This window comes from Neovison vison, chromosome 11 (genome assembly GCF_020171115.1).
Source record: "Neovison vison isolate M4711 chromosome 11, ASM_NN_V1, whole genome shotgun sequence".
NCBI classification, from domain to species: Eukaryota; Metazoa; Chordata; class Mammalia; order Carnivora; family Mustelidae; genus Neogale; species Neogale vison.
Genome location: NC_058101.1, coordinates 113,107,053 through 113,121,415, shown reverse-complemented (window position 1 = coordinate 113,121,415; position 14,363 = coordinate 113,107,053). Strand labels below are relative to the sequence as shown.

Below are 14,363 nucleotides of genomic sequence, written 5' to 3'. Positions count from 1 at the left end.
CAGTCATATCCTTTATGAAAAGTGATTCCAAACCCAACTTCTGAGGTAGACTAGATGGTTCAAGGTTCTTCCTATTTGCTTGGTCAGTGACTGGTTCCGAAATGGACTTGTGACCCAGTCTGAGTCAGTGAAACATGACAAGTTTGCCAAGGTCTTCTGGGAGTTTGTTTGTTTGTTTGTTTGTTTCATTCTTCTGGGAACACTTAAGGAAACAGGGCTCTGTCTCTCTTTCTCATATACCTCTTGATGTTACTGTTCAAGGCTGTTGGGCAGAAATTGCTGCCAACTTATTGCTACTAGTCTCATGATGCTGCCAACACACAGAGGAGGAAAAATGAGTAAAGTCATCTCTTGAAATCTGTCCTATTTCTGGATTTTCAGTTAAGTGATACAATTTTCTTGTTATTTAAGCCACTTTGAGTTTGGTTTTCTGTTAGAACAGCATATCTGATCCCTTGTCAGAAGGCTGGAGATATCTGTAATAAGCCCATCCGTTTGAAATGTCAAGAGTACTCACTTCAGGGCGCCTGGGTGGCTCAGTGGGTTAAAGCCTCTGCCTTCAGCTCAGGTCATAATCCCAGAGTCCTGGGATCGAGGGCCATATCGGGCTCAGCTCAACGGGGAGCCTGCTTCCCTTCCTCTCTCTCTCTGCCTGCCTCTCTGCCTACTTGTGATCTCTGTCTGTCAAATAAATAAATAAATAAAAACTAAAAAAGATGTTTAAAAAAAATACTCACTTCAGTATTCTCTCTTTCAGCTCTTATGACAAAACTTATTGTTTATCTCTCTATATTTCTTCTGTGAGGTTTGTGTGTTCACCTTGAATAGGAAAATTTGGGGCACATAGCATTTATTTAACTTTTCTGAACTGCTGCTTCTCAGTGTAAAGCAACATGAGATTTAAAACCTCTATTTTTTCATTTCCCTGAGGAAAAACAGAAAGTTTTGGAGACATATTTTCCCTACATTTTCATAAACTGTTACTTGTGACACTTACTTGATTTGACTTCAGGCCAATCAGCTTGTTCTATTCTGTGGTCTTCATATTTTATGTCCAAATAAGCAAATATGTAACGGATAATTTCGGCTCTCCCCCTCATATTAAAATAAATGAGTTTGTAGTTTGGCATGGTGTGATTCTGGAAAAGGAAAAATTGGAAGATTATTTTAACAGAACTCTAGAGATGTTTCATCAACATTTTCTTTTGGGGACTTTTTCAAAACTTCATGGCATCTTTTTTTTCTTTTAAGATTTTTGTTTATTTGACAGAAAGAGTAAGAGCACAAGCAGGGGGAGCGGCAGGCAGAGGGAGAACCAGGCTTTCAGGGAGCCTGATGCTCAATCCCAGGACCCTGGCATCATGACCTGAGCCAAAGGCAGACACTTAACTGACTGAAACACCCAAGTGCCCCATTCATGCCGTCTTTTGAGGTAACTGGAAATATTAGAGAATATTTCAAGACCTGAATCCTAATAACATATGGGAAAAACTTGACAGAAATAAGATCATGACTCTCTCTTTAAGAACTAGCTGAATGGGGCACCTGGGTGGCTCAATCTGTGTCTGCCTTTGGCTCAGGTCATGATCTTGGAGTCCTGGGATCAAGTCCTACATCAGGCTCCCTGTTCAATGGGGAGCCTGCTTCTCCCTCTCCCTCTGTCCCTTCCCTCCATAGGTCCTGCTCTTTCTCTCTCTCAAATAAATTAATAAAATATTAAAAAAAAAAGAACTAGCTGGAACATTCCAGTGAAATAACCATACTCAAATTTTACTTACGAAAGAATTCATAGTGGGAGGCTATCATACACAAACCGTCAGAGGATAGCGTCCCAAACTTTCCATTTTAAGCTGTTTTTGTCCTGCCTTTACTCACTTGTAATTTGGCATTTGGCTTATTGTTTGCTTTGGTGACACAGCTGAGTTTGTGAGGACAGCTGGATGAAGATTTCAAGAACAGGGTATGTGCAAGGGGAATGTGAGCCAGCTTTGCCAACCAGAGCTGGCTGTCCTCTCTCTTCTCTCATCCCTGGCATTTCCCTCTGGGAATCAAAGACTTAGGGAAACATTGCTCTTACTCTCTCTCTCTCTCTCTCTCTGCCTCCATGCTGCTGGGTTCTATCAGGTTGCTAGCACCATACAAACATAGCCCATCTGGGTGACCTTTGCTGGGAGGGGCAATGGTGAGCCTATGTCTCTATTTCTTCTGTAGGGGAGCAAGGAAGACAGAAAGCAGCTTCTCTTAAATTTCAAAGAGTTTGCTAATAGTGGTTACATTGGGCAGCTGTAGGTCGTTATAATCTTTTGAATTTTCTGTGATTTGTTTCATCTCATGTTCCTAGTTTATAAACACTTCCAAAGATTTTAAGCAATAGTAGTAGCATGTATTATAATTTTATAATGATCCGGCAACTAAGAAAGAAACATTTTCATTTGAAATTGAGCTCTTCCACTTAGTTGCTATGTATCTTTGGGCTAATGAACAAAATCTCTCTGAATTTCAAAGTCCACTTCTTGTAAATAGAGATACTAATATGGATTTGGAGACTTAAATGAGGTAATACACGTAAAGCATTTAACACAATGCTAAGCACTTAATAATTATTAGCTATTGGTAATAATAACTTTGGATTCATTCTATGGCCAAGAATAAACACTGTGAATACAGTACACCACAAATAAAAATAATTGTAGTAATTAAATGAATAGAAGTCATACGGCATAATTTTTTTTTAAAGATTTTATTTATTTATTTGACAGAGAGAGATGACAAGTAGGCAGAGAGGCAGGCAGAGAGAGAGAGAGGGAAGCAGGCTCCCTGCTGAGCAGAGAGCCTGATACGGGACTCAATCCCAGGACCCTGAGATCATGACCTGAGCTGAAGGCAAGGGCTTAACCCACTGAGCCACCCAGGCGCCCCTATGGCATTATTTTTAAGTGGTAAGTGTAAATAGTTCATTCTCTGCTAAGGAAGTCTTTCAAAGATATGAAAGGAATATTAGAAAAGTTGAGCTGAAATTTCAAAATTCTATCTGAAAGCACATCACAGGCATGCCTGGGTGGCTCAGTCAGTTAAACTTCTGCCTTCAGCTCAGGTCATGATCTCAGGGTCGTGGGATCGAGCCCCACATCAGGCTCCCTGCTCAGCAGGGAGTCTGCTTCTCTTCCTACCCCCTGGCTCGAGCACTCTCACTTTCTCTCTCACATAAATAAAATAAAATCTTTTTTTTTTTTTTTTTTAATTTATTTGACAGACAAAGATCACAAGTAGGCAGAGAGGCAGGCAGAGAGAGAAAGAGGAGGAAGCAGGCTTCCGGCTAAGCAGAGAGCTGGATGCGGGACTGGATCCCAGGACCCTGGGATCATGACCTGAGCCCAAGGCAGAGGCTTTAACCCACTGAGCCACCCAGGTGCCCCTTATTAAATAAAATCTTTAAATAATACATTTGAAAGCACATCACATAAGAAGTCAAACACAAACCATAAAAATCTAGATTGCCAAGTTTGCGCATTCACGGTGTTCATCTATGGTAGGATAACTGCAAAGATCTGTCTTGTTGCCTCTCTAGACCCTCAAGATCCAAGAAATGATGATGGTGATTGCAGAGGAATACAGTTCTCTGGGCCTTCGTTTTCCCTGTCTAGGTGTTGTGGGTAGAGGTAGTGCCCCTTGCTAGAAACAGAGTCACTCTGAATTTCCCATGCCCCGTCCCACTCCTGTTAGCCACTCTGTCTGCACCCAAGTGACACGTGCCACCTGCCACCCAGATCACTATGTGAGGGAGTGCTCTCTGTAGAGGGAAGAATTCATGGGAGTAAGCTAACAAAAATTCCAAGATTTATAGCCCCAACTCTTTGGGGGAGAAATGTGCACAGAAGGAGTTCAAATTTGAGGTTAGGACGAAATAAAGCTTAGAAATAGTGGGAAAAATAGGAGCGTACAAAAATAGCCAATAAAAAATGTAAAGTAGTAAGCTCCTTCTGAAAGAAAAAAAAGGAAATATTTATGTAATCACAATAAAGGGAACATTCTTACCTTGGAAACAAAGAGCATAATGGTTACAATTCCATGATCAACCTGTTATAAATCTCAAAAGAACAAAAAAAGGCCTTCACAGTGGAAAAAGTATCATTCTTGGTTGCAGTTTTTATTTATTTTTTTTAAGATTTTATTTATTTATTTGACAGACAGAGATCACAAGTAGACAGAGAGGCAGGCAGAGAGAGAGGAGGAAGCAGGATCCCTGGGATCATGATCTGAGCTGAAGGCAGAGGCTTAACCCACTGAGCCACCCAGGCGCCCCTGCAGGTTTGTTTTTGTTTTTGTTTTTGTTTTTGTTTTTTCCAATTTATTTATTTTCAGAAAAACAGTATTCATTATTTTTTCACCACACCCAGTGCTCCATGCAAGCCGTGCCCTCTATAAGATGCCCCTGCAGTTTTTATTTGAAGAATATTTTAGGGGCGCCTGGGTGGCTCGGTGGGTTAAAGCCTCTGCCTTCAGCTCAGGTCATGATCTCAGTGTCCTGGGATCAAGCCCCGCATCGGGCTCTCCGCTCAGCGGAGAGCCTGCTTCCTCCTCTCTCTCTCTCTCTCTGCCTACTTGTGATCTTTGTCTGTCAAATAAATAAATAAAATCTTAAAAAAAAAAAAGAATATTTTACACAAGTTTTCTTTTTTTTTTTTTTTTAAGATTTTATTTATTTATTTGATGGGGGGAAGAACACAAGCAGGGGGAGGAGGAGTGGGAGAAGCAGGCTTCCCAGATGCCAGGCTCAATCCCAGGACTCTGGGATCACGACCTGAACCGAAGGCAGACACTCAATGACTGAACCACCCTGGCACCCTACAAAGCCTTTCTTTACTGATTTTTGCTGTCATAGGTCAATACAAAGAAATGATATGTATTTTCCTTACAAACATTATATGAATGTATAGGTTTATTTATCTCCATTATGATCAATATTAAAAATTAAACATAACTTTTTCTCATTTGGTCAAATGCCATGTGAATGTGTCTGCCTCCTAATTCTGCATGAAAACACAGGGATTGTTTGTTGTTGTTCATTTGCAAAAACGTGCTATTTTATATTGTGTTTCACTCAAGTAAAGAAGACATTAAAAAATCCTTAGCATAAGTTGGCAGCTATCCATAGTTCTCTGCAAATATATCTTTAAATCTAAGATTTGGCACAGGTCCGTGACCATCTGATGAATGCTTATCTTTCCTTCCAGAACATCCTTTCAACAGTCATAACTCATTAATGAAGCTGTGCTTGCACAACACATTCCTGTAGTTATTTGCATAATTATATTTTCTACTGAGCTCAAGTCTGGTTTCTTGATTTATATAGCTACAAACTTTTTTTTAGATTATTTATTTATTTGACACAGAGGAAGAGGTCACAAGTAGGCAGAGAGAGGGGGGAAGCAGGCTCCCCTCCGAGCAGAGAGCCCAAATCAGGGCTCGATCCCAGGACCCTGAGATCATGATCCAAGCTGAAGGCAGAGGCCCAACCCACTAAACCACCCCGGTGCCCCCGAACTTTTCGTTTTAGGGATTTTTTTGTTTCTTTGTTTTTTAGGGTAAATGTGCACATTTTTATAACATGAAAAATTAGTAAATGTAAATGCAATTGGAAACAGTTATGGATTCTTCAAACCCTTCTTATATTTTATAAACCCTTTGCATAAAAACTAGCAGAAGAGGGGAGCCTGGGTGGCTCAGTCAGTTAAGCATCTGCCTTCCGCTCCAGTCATGATCTCAGGGTCCTGGGATCGAGCCTCACATCAGGCTCCCTGCTCAGCGGGGGTCTGCTTCTCTCCCTGCTTGGGCTCTCTCACTAGCACTCTCTCCCGCAAATAAATAAACACAAATCTTAAAATAAAAAACTAGCCGAAGAAATTCCACGTAAATGTTTGTGTGGTGAAAACTGATAAGGAAATTTACAGTGTAAGCTAATGATCACCGAAGAGGACAGTGTCTAAAAACACGTTCCCTCTTCCTGCATTCAGCAGTATATTTCTGTTACAGTCATTTCACTTTGTTAAAGCCTTTTTTCCTGGGAGGATGATGGGTTAAAAGGATGAAGGGAAGATATATCCCGCTCCCACCGAGAGAGGCCGTGAGGGACAGGCTCAAGGGCAGAGCAGGTCGGTGGCAAAGGGAAAGTGTGATTTTGGGGTCACCTGTGCCGCTCTCTGAATGGCTTTGGGCAAGTCACCTGTGCCTAGCTTTAGTTTCCTCACCTGTAAAGTGGTAAAACAGGACCCTGAATTCTGAAAAGGCAGTGGCATCCATGAGGGTAGCTCCTTCAGAAAAAAGGAGAATAAAATCTCCTCACAAGTGGGAGACTGCATAGAGATGCACTGCTTGAATCTAGGGCTGCCCCCTTTTATATACAACCTTTAAAAGGTCAAATTATAAACCTCTAGTAAAACTGATAAAGAAAATGTGCAAAAAGTCACAAAAATTAAATATTATACACAAAAGAGGTCATAACAACAGATGAAATGGATCATTCAAAATCATAAGCTAACTGGCAAATAACTTTATGTCCCTGAATCAAAACACTTAAAATGAAAAAATTTTGAGAAATATGTAAACGAACACAGTCAAATTAAAAACAAAACAAAAAACCTGAAGGCCTGCATTTAACACTAACCAGCAAAGAAACTGAATTGTTAGTTAGTTACATTCATGAAAGACACCAGGCCCCCCCAAAAAATAGGCTCTACAAAAAAAACCTAAAGCAAACATCACCCATCATGGGGAGCCAATAGAAGTATTTTGTTTAACGTAAGGAATAAGAGAACCCCAGTATTAGCCTTACTGTTCAACACAGTCCTGGGTGGCCCAGCTAACTCAGTTAAGACAACAATAAACAACATATGTAAGAAATGAAATGGAAACTGCCCTTATTTGTAATCAAAGTCTGTGTCTGTATTTAAAATTGTTTGTATTTGTATTTAAAATTCAAGACAGTACGTGGCTAAACATGAGCCTAAATTTCAAATGGAAATGCTAGGGACCAAAATAGCCAAGGCAAATTAAGAGAAGAGGAAGAAAGGACTTGACCTGCCAGACTGCAAGACTTCTATTAAAAACCCTGTAATGAGGGTAATGGGATCTTCGTCCAGGACCAGACATCTAGAGGTGCGTAGATGAACCACAGGAAACAGAACCACAGATATACCACAGACATGCCATTTCGGTGGGGATCCAACCGGACCAGACTGAGACAAAGAAGAAAACTATACAGAAGTAGATCCCAGCTTCCCATAATACACAGAACTAACACCGGGCTGCACGATAGACCCGAGTACGCTTTGCCTGGCCGAGGTAAATTCCAGTGTCATTCTGTCACTGTGAAGTTCATTTCTGAGCCCTTCTGCTGTCACTCTGTGCTAAGAATCCCATGTAGGGAATGCTGCAAAATGTTTCCTGAAATGATATAGGACAAGAAGTAAAAAGGTAAGCTGATTGTGGTTAATGCTTTCCTTTACAACTAATACGAACCACTGGCTTCTTTCCACTCTGAAGAAAGTCATTTAAAGTTCCCGATTCAAGGGGCCTGGGCGGCTTAGTCAGTCAAGCCTCTGCCTTTGGCTCGGATTTTGGTCTCGGAGTCCTGGGTTAGGGCCCCACATTGGGCTCCCTGCTCAACAGGAGAGTCTGCTTCTCCCTCTTCCTCTGCCCCTCCTTCTGCTCTTGCCCTCTCTTTCTCTCAAATAAAATAAGATAAAAATCTTTAAAATAAAGTTCCTGATTCATCAGATAAATTAAAAACCCACTTAGAGTTGTGTTTGAAAATAAGATACAGTTTCTCAAAGAAGGTATGAATGATGACTCATAAAACCCCTGCATAGACATTTTCACCTGTGAACTCAGACAGATGGAGCCCCTAAAGGCAAAAAGATTTAGTTTTTAATAGTTAATATTTAATGTTAGTTAAACAGCCAGTTAATTAATTAAATTACTTCACTATTAATAGATTAATAAATAATTAAATTGTTTAATTGAGTATTAATATTTACATGGAAAGTAATAGTGGTTTTTTGGAAAATTCTATCTTGGGGAGCTCCTTTCTTCCTTCTGGTTTGTGGTTCTTTTTCCTTAATGTAACACTGGCACATTTCAACTGATTAACAACCACAAAACACAGGAACATTCAATCCCAGAGGCAATTTGAATGCAGTCATTGATAAAATACAAGCTATTAATAAAACCATTTCATTTTAACTGAGCTGATGTTCTAATCTGTATGTTGCTGCAGGCGCACAGTAAAACAGTATCAAAAAAGGCTAATGTCTGTGCCAGAAAGGAGATAAGCATCCAAAATCAGCTCTGGCAAAGAAGGTCAATATTCATTTACTATGGTACATACCTTCAAGAGTTCAGCAAGCAACCGAAAAAAGGAATTGAATTTTGGGGGTAGTTTTGATGGATAGAAAAACTTACAAATAAGGAATTAAGTATTAATCGTTTAACAAGTCACTTCAAAACCTAAATACTGGGCGGCTCAGTGGGTTATGCCTCTCCTTCGGCTCACGTCATGATCTTAGGGTCCTGGGATGAAGTCCCGCATCGGGCTCTCTGCTCAGCGGGGAGCCTGCTTCCTCCTCTCTCTCTGCCTGCCTCTCTGCCTACTTGTGATCTCTGTCTGTCAAATAAATAAATAAAAATTAAAAAAAAAAAACCTAAATACCATTTATCTTTATTTTACTTATAAAAGTGTTGATCTATATGAGCTCTTACTCTTAAATAAAAGGAACATCAAACATATTCAAGAATTCCAGATACGGTTTTATATATGCCTAGTAGTAATCCAATAACCTACGAGTCTGAAGTATAAAAACAAAGATTATTTGTGAATTTGCTAACAGTTCTTTGCTAGATCTCAACCTGACCGATATTTAAACCCATACAAAAGGTACTGGCATAGAGTGCCATGTCTGTGAGCCCATCATATGGACTGTAGTGTTTTGAAATACAAAAAGTGGATTTAGAGAACAATCACATGAGCTACTATTGTCTACATAAGAACTTCTTGCACATTATGACGTTAAACAACAGCTCTGCATTTCCCACTAACAGTTGCTGGTAAAGAATGTTCATTTCCCTCCTTCACAGGGTCCCTGAGCCTGTCTAGTTTGATTCTGGAAAAGTTGCCAGGTTGGAGTTAAATTGTAGGACAATAAAGAAATATAAACATTTTTGTTAACTGAGTAAAATATTGATTTCAGTCAAATCCTGAATGTGTGATTTTGCACTGGCAAGCCAGGATTTTTCTTTTCTCACCAAAGACCAACTAAATATCATTTTAAATGATTGTCTCACATTAAAGCCAAAGCAAGAGGGATAACCGAAATACCCTTTGGGACCAAGAGCTCAAATTCCTAGCCTGGGGTAAATGCCTTAAATTACCTATAAAACCAAATGATGATAGAATGCAATTCTTGGCAAAACATGGATACTTCAACAAAATGAGCCTTAAAGTGATAGAAAATATTATAAAGAAAATACCTAGGAAGGAAGGAAGGAGGGAAGGAGGGGAGAGAAAGAGAGAGGAAGGTAGGAAAGAAAAAAGGAAGAGAGGGAGGAAGGGAGGGAGGGAGAAAAGGGAAGAAAGAAAAAGAGAAGAACTTCCCTACTGCTTCACACATTGAAAACATTAGTGGAGAAAATTCCGAGAAAGAATTTTTCCTCCAGTACTGACTGCCTTTTTAATGTTAATGTCCACTTAAAGGGTCTTTTAAAATCTCTTAAAATCCTTCAAAATCTCTAGTACCTATATTTCTCTTAGAAACTAGTGTTTGAGGGGCGCCCTGGGTGGCTCAGTGGGTTAAAGCCGCTGCCTTCGGCTCAGGTCATGATCTCAGGGTCCTGGAATCGAGTCCCGCATCAGGCTCTCTGCTCAATGGGGAGCCTGCTTCCCCCTCTCTCTCTGCCTGCCTCTCTGCCTACTTGTGATCTCTGTCAAACAATTAAATAAAATATTTAAAAAAAAAAAAAGAAAGAAAGAAACTAGTGTTTGATTTGGGGGCACCTGGGTGGCTCAGTCAATTAATCGTCCAACTCTTGGTTTTGGCTTAGGTCATGATCTCAGGGTTGTGAGACTGAGCCCTACACTGGGCCCAGCAGGGAGCCTGCTTAAGATTCTTTGTCTCCCTCTCCCTCTGCCCCTCCCCCTACCCTCATAAAAGAAAAACAAAAACAAAAAAAAAAAGAAGAAAGAAAAAAGAAACTACTGTTTGACCTGACCACTAACAGAGAGGCTCTGAATGAGAGTGGAATGAATAACACGGTGAAAATAGGTATCAGTTGCTCAGTCAGAATATCACAGTAATAAAAATAAACACTGAGATGAAGAAAGAACACGATCTCATTTCCTATCTTTGTAGAGTTCAATCTTACCACTTACTTGGGCTCTGTCTCCGTGGAGTCTCTAGTATCTTCTATGCTCTCATCAGGGATGGCATCTTGGGTTTATATGATGAGTAAGTGACAGTCACAAGCCAATGAGAGACGAAACGACTTACTTCCACCTAAGTATCTTCCTTCATTTCTTAGATGAACTATGCCTAACAAACAGTCTAATCCTGTGAAGAATTCTGGTTCTTCTTGGCATTTTATAGGATCTCTGTGTGTAAATAACCCAACAGATTTGCATTCAGTTGGTAAAATCAAAGTTCCGGGGGCTGATGTGTGCTTATTGCCACATGCTCACCATCTGTGTTTAAAGCCTTACACCATAGGCTCCCGGAGAATGAGAGAAAGTGAGCACAAGTAAGCCTTCTTTTCAGATCTGTACATGGCTGGCTTCCTCAATTCATTACGTCTCCTTGGAGAACGCTTGGCTGACCACATCCTCACCGGCCCCCTCCTCCAACAGTCCCATCCTTCACCTGTGGGGTGTTTCTTCATTTACTGTGTCTGACAACATAGTGTATTTTCTTGGTTGGTTTTCACCCTCCTCCAGCAGAATGTGAGCTCCAAAAGAGCAGGTGTTTCATGGTTGAGTTTACTACGGTACCCTCATTGGGGAAAGGAATGCCAGGCACATCATAGGCACTAATGTATCTTTGCTGAATGAATGATCCCAATTTTTATTTCCCCACCAATCACATTTTTACAAGGACATCTAAAGTTCTTATTGCTGCTAGTATTTTTCATGTACATTCCTTTTCTTGGAAGAGCCATATGGTTTAAAGCAAACCTGGAGAGCAAGATTCTAACACACCTTGTTGATCATCCTTATACAGATTAGTAACAAATGCCTAATTGTTTCAGAATTTTTTTTTTCACTCCAGCTAATTCCAGCTACAATTTTGGGACAGCTCAGTGAAAAGACCCAGCGAAATACCTACCTGTGCATTATTGGACCTACAGATTGTCCATGAAACATTTTGATAACAGCCTGGCTTTTAGCTTCCAGACGATCATACTCACAGGCAGCAACAGCAACCTATCAACAGGTAATAGTTCCTGTCTGAAATGCTTTAAACTAGGCAAAATGCGTTTACATCCATTAATTGTAAGCATAAGTAATGAAAAAATATATGAATATTAGTCTGAAAAGTTTACAATATGTTATTCACCAATAAAATTTTTTTTACCAATAAAATTTATTAAGTCAAAATTAAGTGCACATGAAACAGGAGTTCTACAAAATTAGCATATTGTGTTTGTTCTCTTTCACTGATTTTTAACTTTATACTTTAAAAAATCTTTTTGTCCTCACCTCAGTCACTTTTAACCCTTATTTTATAGATGAAGAAACAGACATAGGGAAATTAGATAAATTGTCTAGGAATTTGGGACAGAACAACCAAGGATCAACACTTGTGCCTTCGAGGACACATTTAATATTCTCTCCCTATATTAAGTATGCTTCAGTTAAAAAAGAAATCAAATATGCAAGAAATAGCACTTTCCTCATTTTCTGTAACAATGCTCTGCTTTACGACCCATTTTTCTTGGTTGGAGGAAGACAAAGCAAGCAGTTATCAATTAGGGGAGGGGTGGCCCTTTGATTCTCCATCATCGATCAACACCAGCTGTCCTACGCCTGGCCCACTGGCCCTGTGTGCACAGCTTTCTGCTGCGTCTGTGTATCCTCATCCTGCCACTCTCTTCCCCAAATATGGCAGTTTTGTCACTTATAATGCTGTCTAAAGTTCCGACTGCACAGCACCCAACACAGTCATTTCTTCCAAGTGGAATCTCACTGGCGACACATTATGGTCCCAGGCCTCTGCTCTCAGGAACCACACGATCCCCCCTCCTCTTGCTTCTCCCTTCCCTGGCCCAGGTGGGGATGCTTTAAATTCTCCCAGTCTATCACGGGCTGTGAGACTTTGGGCAGGTTACTACCTTCTCTGTGCCTCAGTTCCTCCACCTTTAGGTGGGAATTTATTCTACAATAAATATTTAGTGAGTACCTAATATTTGCCAGGCACTATTCTGGATAATAGAGGTAAAGCAGTAGACAAAAACAGAAAAAAAAAATCTTTGCCCTCATGGAACATTCTTTTCTCTTTCTTTTTTTTCTTGAGATTTTATTTATGTATTTGAGAGAGACAGATAGAGCGAGAGAGAGCACAGGTGGGGAGGAAAGGGAGAAGCAGGGACCTCACCCTGGTCCAATCCCTGGATCTGGAGACCATGACTCTAGCCCCTGAGCCACCGAGGTGTTCCCCTCATGGAGCATTCTTAACAATATTAGTAACAACAACCTTATAAGGTTTTGAGAGCATTAAATGAATGCATACAGGTGTGTTTAAAAAGACTTGTGCATCACCTCCACGCTGACGAGGCGGATGAGTGTTAGTGAGGGTTTATTTTTTTTTTTTTAAAGATTTTATTTATTTATTTGACACAGAGAGATCACAAGTAGGCAGAGAGGCAGGCAGAGAGAGAGAGAGGAGGAAGCAGGCTCCCTGCTGAGCAGAGAGCCGATGCGGGACTCAATCCCAGGACCCTGAGATCATGGCCTGAGCCAAAGGCAGCGGCTTAACCCACTGAGCCACCCAGGCGCCCCTAGTGAGGGTTTATTAAAGCTGTTAGCCGTTGGTCTGTAGGGAGGGTGGTTTCTTTTCCCCGGTGTCTGCCGAAGAGTCCTTGTGCTGTCCCTGGGTAGGCATTGGAACTAAAAGCCAGAAAAAGAAGAAGTTGCTAAACAACTTTTACTTTTTACCCTGCTTCATCCTCTTTGGAGAGAATGAGATGAGTCAGCAATCTGCTTGAATGTGGGGAAGGTAAAGGGGGAAAAGCAGGGTGAATAACCCCTCAAGGGTTTTCTCGAGTCTCTCCTGATTAGTGTTTTTTTGTGCAGGCTTGTGTCCTTCACATACACCCACACACACCAGATTGGGCTGCATGAGAAAGAACTATGAATAAAAGTGACAGTCTGTATGATAATGTCCCCACAAGCATTTGAAGCACTATGAGAACTTAATTGAATATACCTTCCTTTTTCTCTGGCGGCTTTGGAACTGGAACACTCTTAGCCCCCTGGTATTAGTGAGTTCTTAACTGCCGTTCAAGATACAACACTGACTCAGAGTCCCAATTTGTTCTTGTTTTTCTTATTTTCCAACCAATGTAGTTAGTTGGTTATCTATGGTCCTGAGTGAAGACTTCCAGCCTAGACTGACTGCTTGCCTGAAATTGGTATCTCAACACTACCGCTTTGAGCTCTGGAACTTTCGGCAGAACAACACCCTTTGTGGGCATCGGTTTCCCCATCTGTAAAATGGTAATGATAAAAATCATTCTGAATTCTCAGAGTTGAAAAGAACAAACAAGTTAATGTATTTAAATCATTTAGTACATTGCTTGACATGTAGTCACTACTTGATAAGTATCAGTAGTTATTAGGTATTTCTTTAAGGATGGAAAAATAGGGGCACCTGGGTGGCTCAGTTGGTTAAGTGTCTGCCTTTAGCTCTTGTCATGATCTCAGGATCCTGGGTCCAAACCCCATGTCAGGCTCCCTGCTCAGTGAGGAGTCTGTTCCTCACTCTCCCTCTGTGTGCTCTGTTTCAAATAAATGAATAAAATCTTAAAAAAAAAAAAAAAAAGAAAAATAAATACAATACTTTAAAAATAGCCCGCAGGGATGCCTGGTTGGTTTAGTCGTTAAGCCGCTGCTTTTGGCTTAGGTCATGATCCCTTGGTCCTGGGATGGAGTCCCACATGGGGCTCCTTGCTCAGCAGGGAGCCTGCTTCTCCCTCTGCCTGCTCTGCCCACTGCTCCCCCTGCTTGTGCTCCTTCTCTTTCTCTCTCTCTCTCTCTGAAAAATAAATAAAGTAAAAATCTTAAAAAAAAAAAAATAGCCCACATATCGGTTCCTCTTTTT

At 40.7% G+C, this 14,363-nt stretch overlaps 1 protein-coding gene across 2 annotated transcripts in view; it reads right to left on the bottom strand.

The window, feature by feature from the left end:
• HPGDS (hematopoietic prostaglandin D synthase) overlaps window positions 1-10,663 on the bottom strand; it is a 29,586-nt gene extending 18,923 nt beyond the window's left edge. The window contains exons 1-2 of one of the 2 annotated variants that reach the window (XM_044224469.1): window positions 10,417-10,663; window positions 998-1,139 (exon numbers count right to left, since the gene is read on the bottom strand). In XM_044224469.1, coding sequence (XP_044080404.1) covers window positions 998-1,130 — 133 coding nt within the window. In that variant the 5' untranslated portion in view covers window positions 1,131-1,139; window positions 10,417-10,663. The remainder of the gene's footprint in view (window positions 1-997; window positions 1,140-10,416) is intronic. The other variant, XM_044224468.1, reaches the window with a different exon arrangement.
• Between the last annotated feature and the right edge of the window lie 3,700 nt (window positions 10,664-14,363).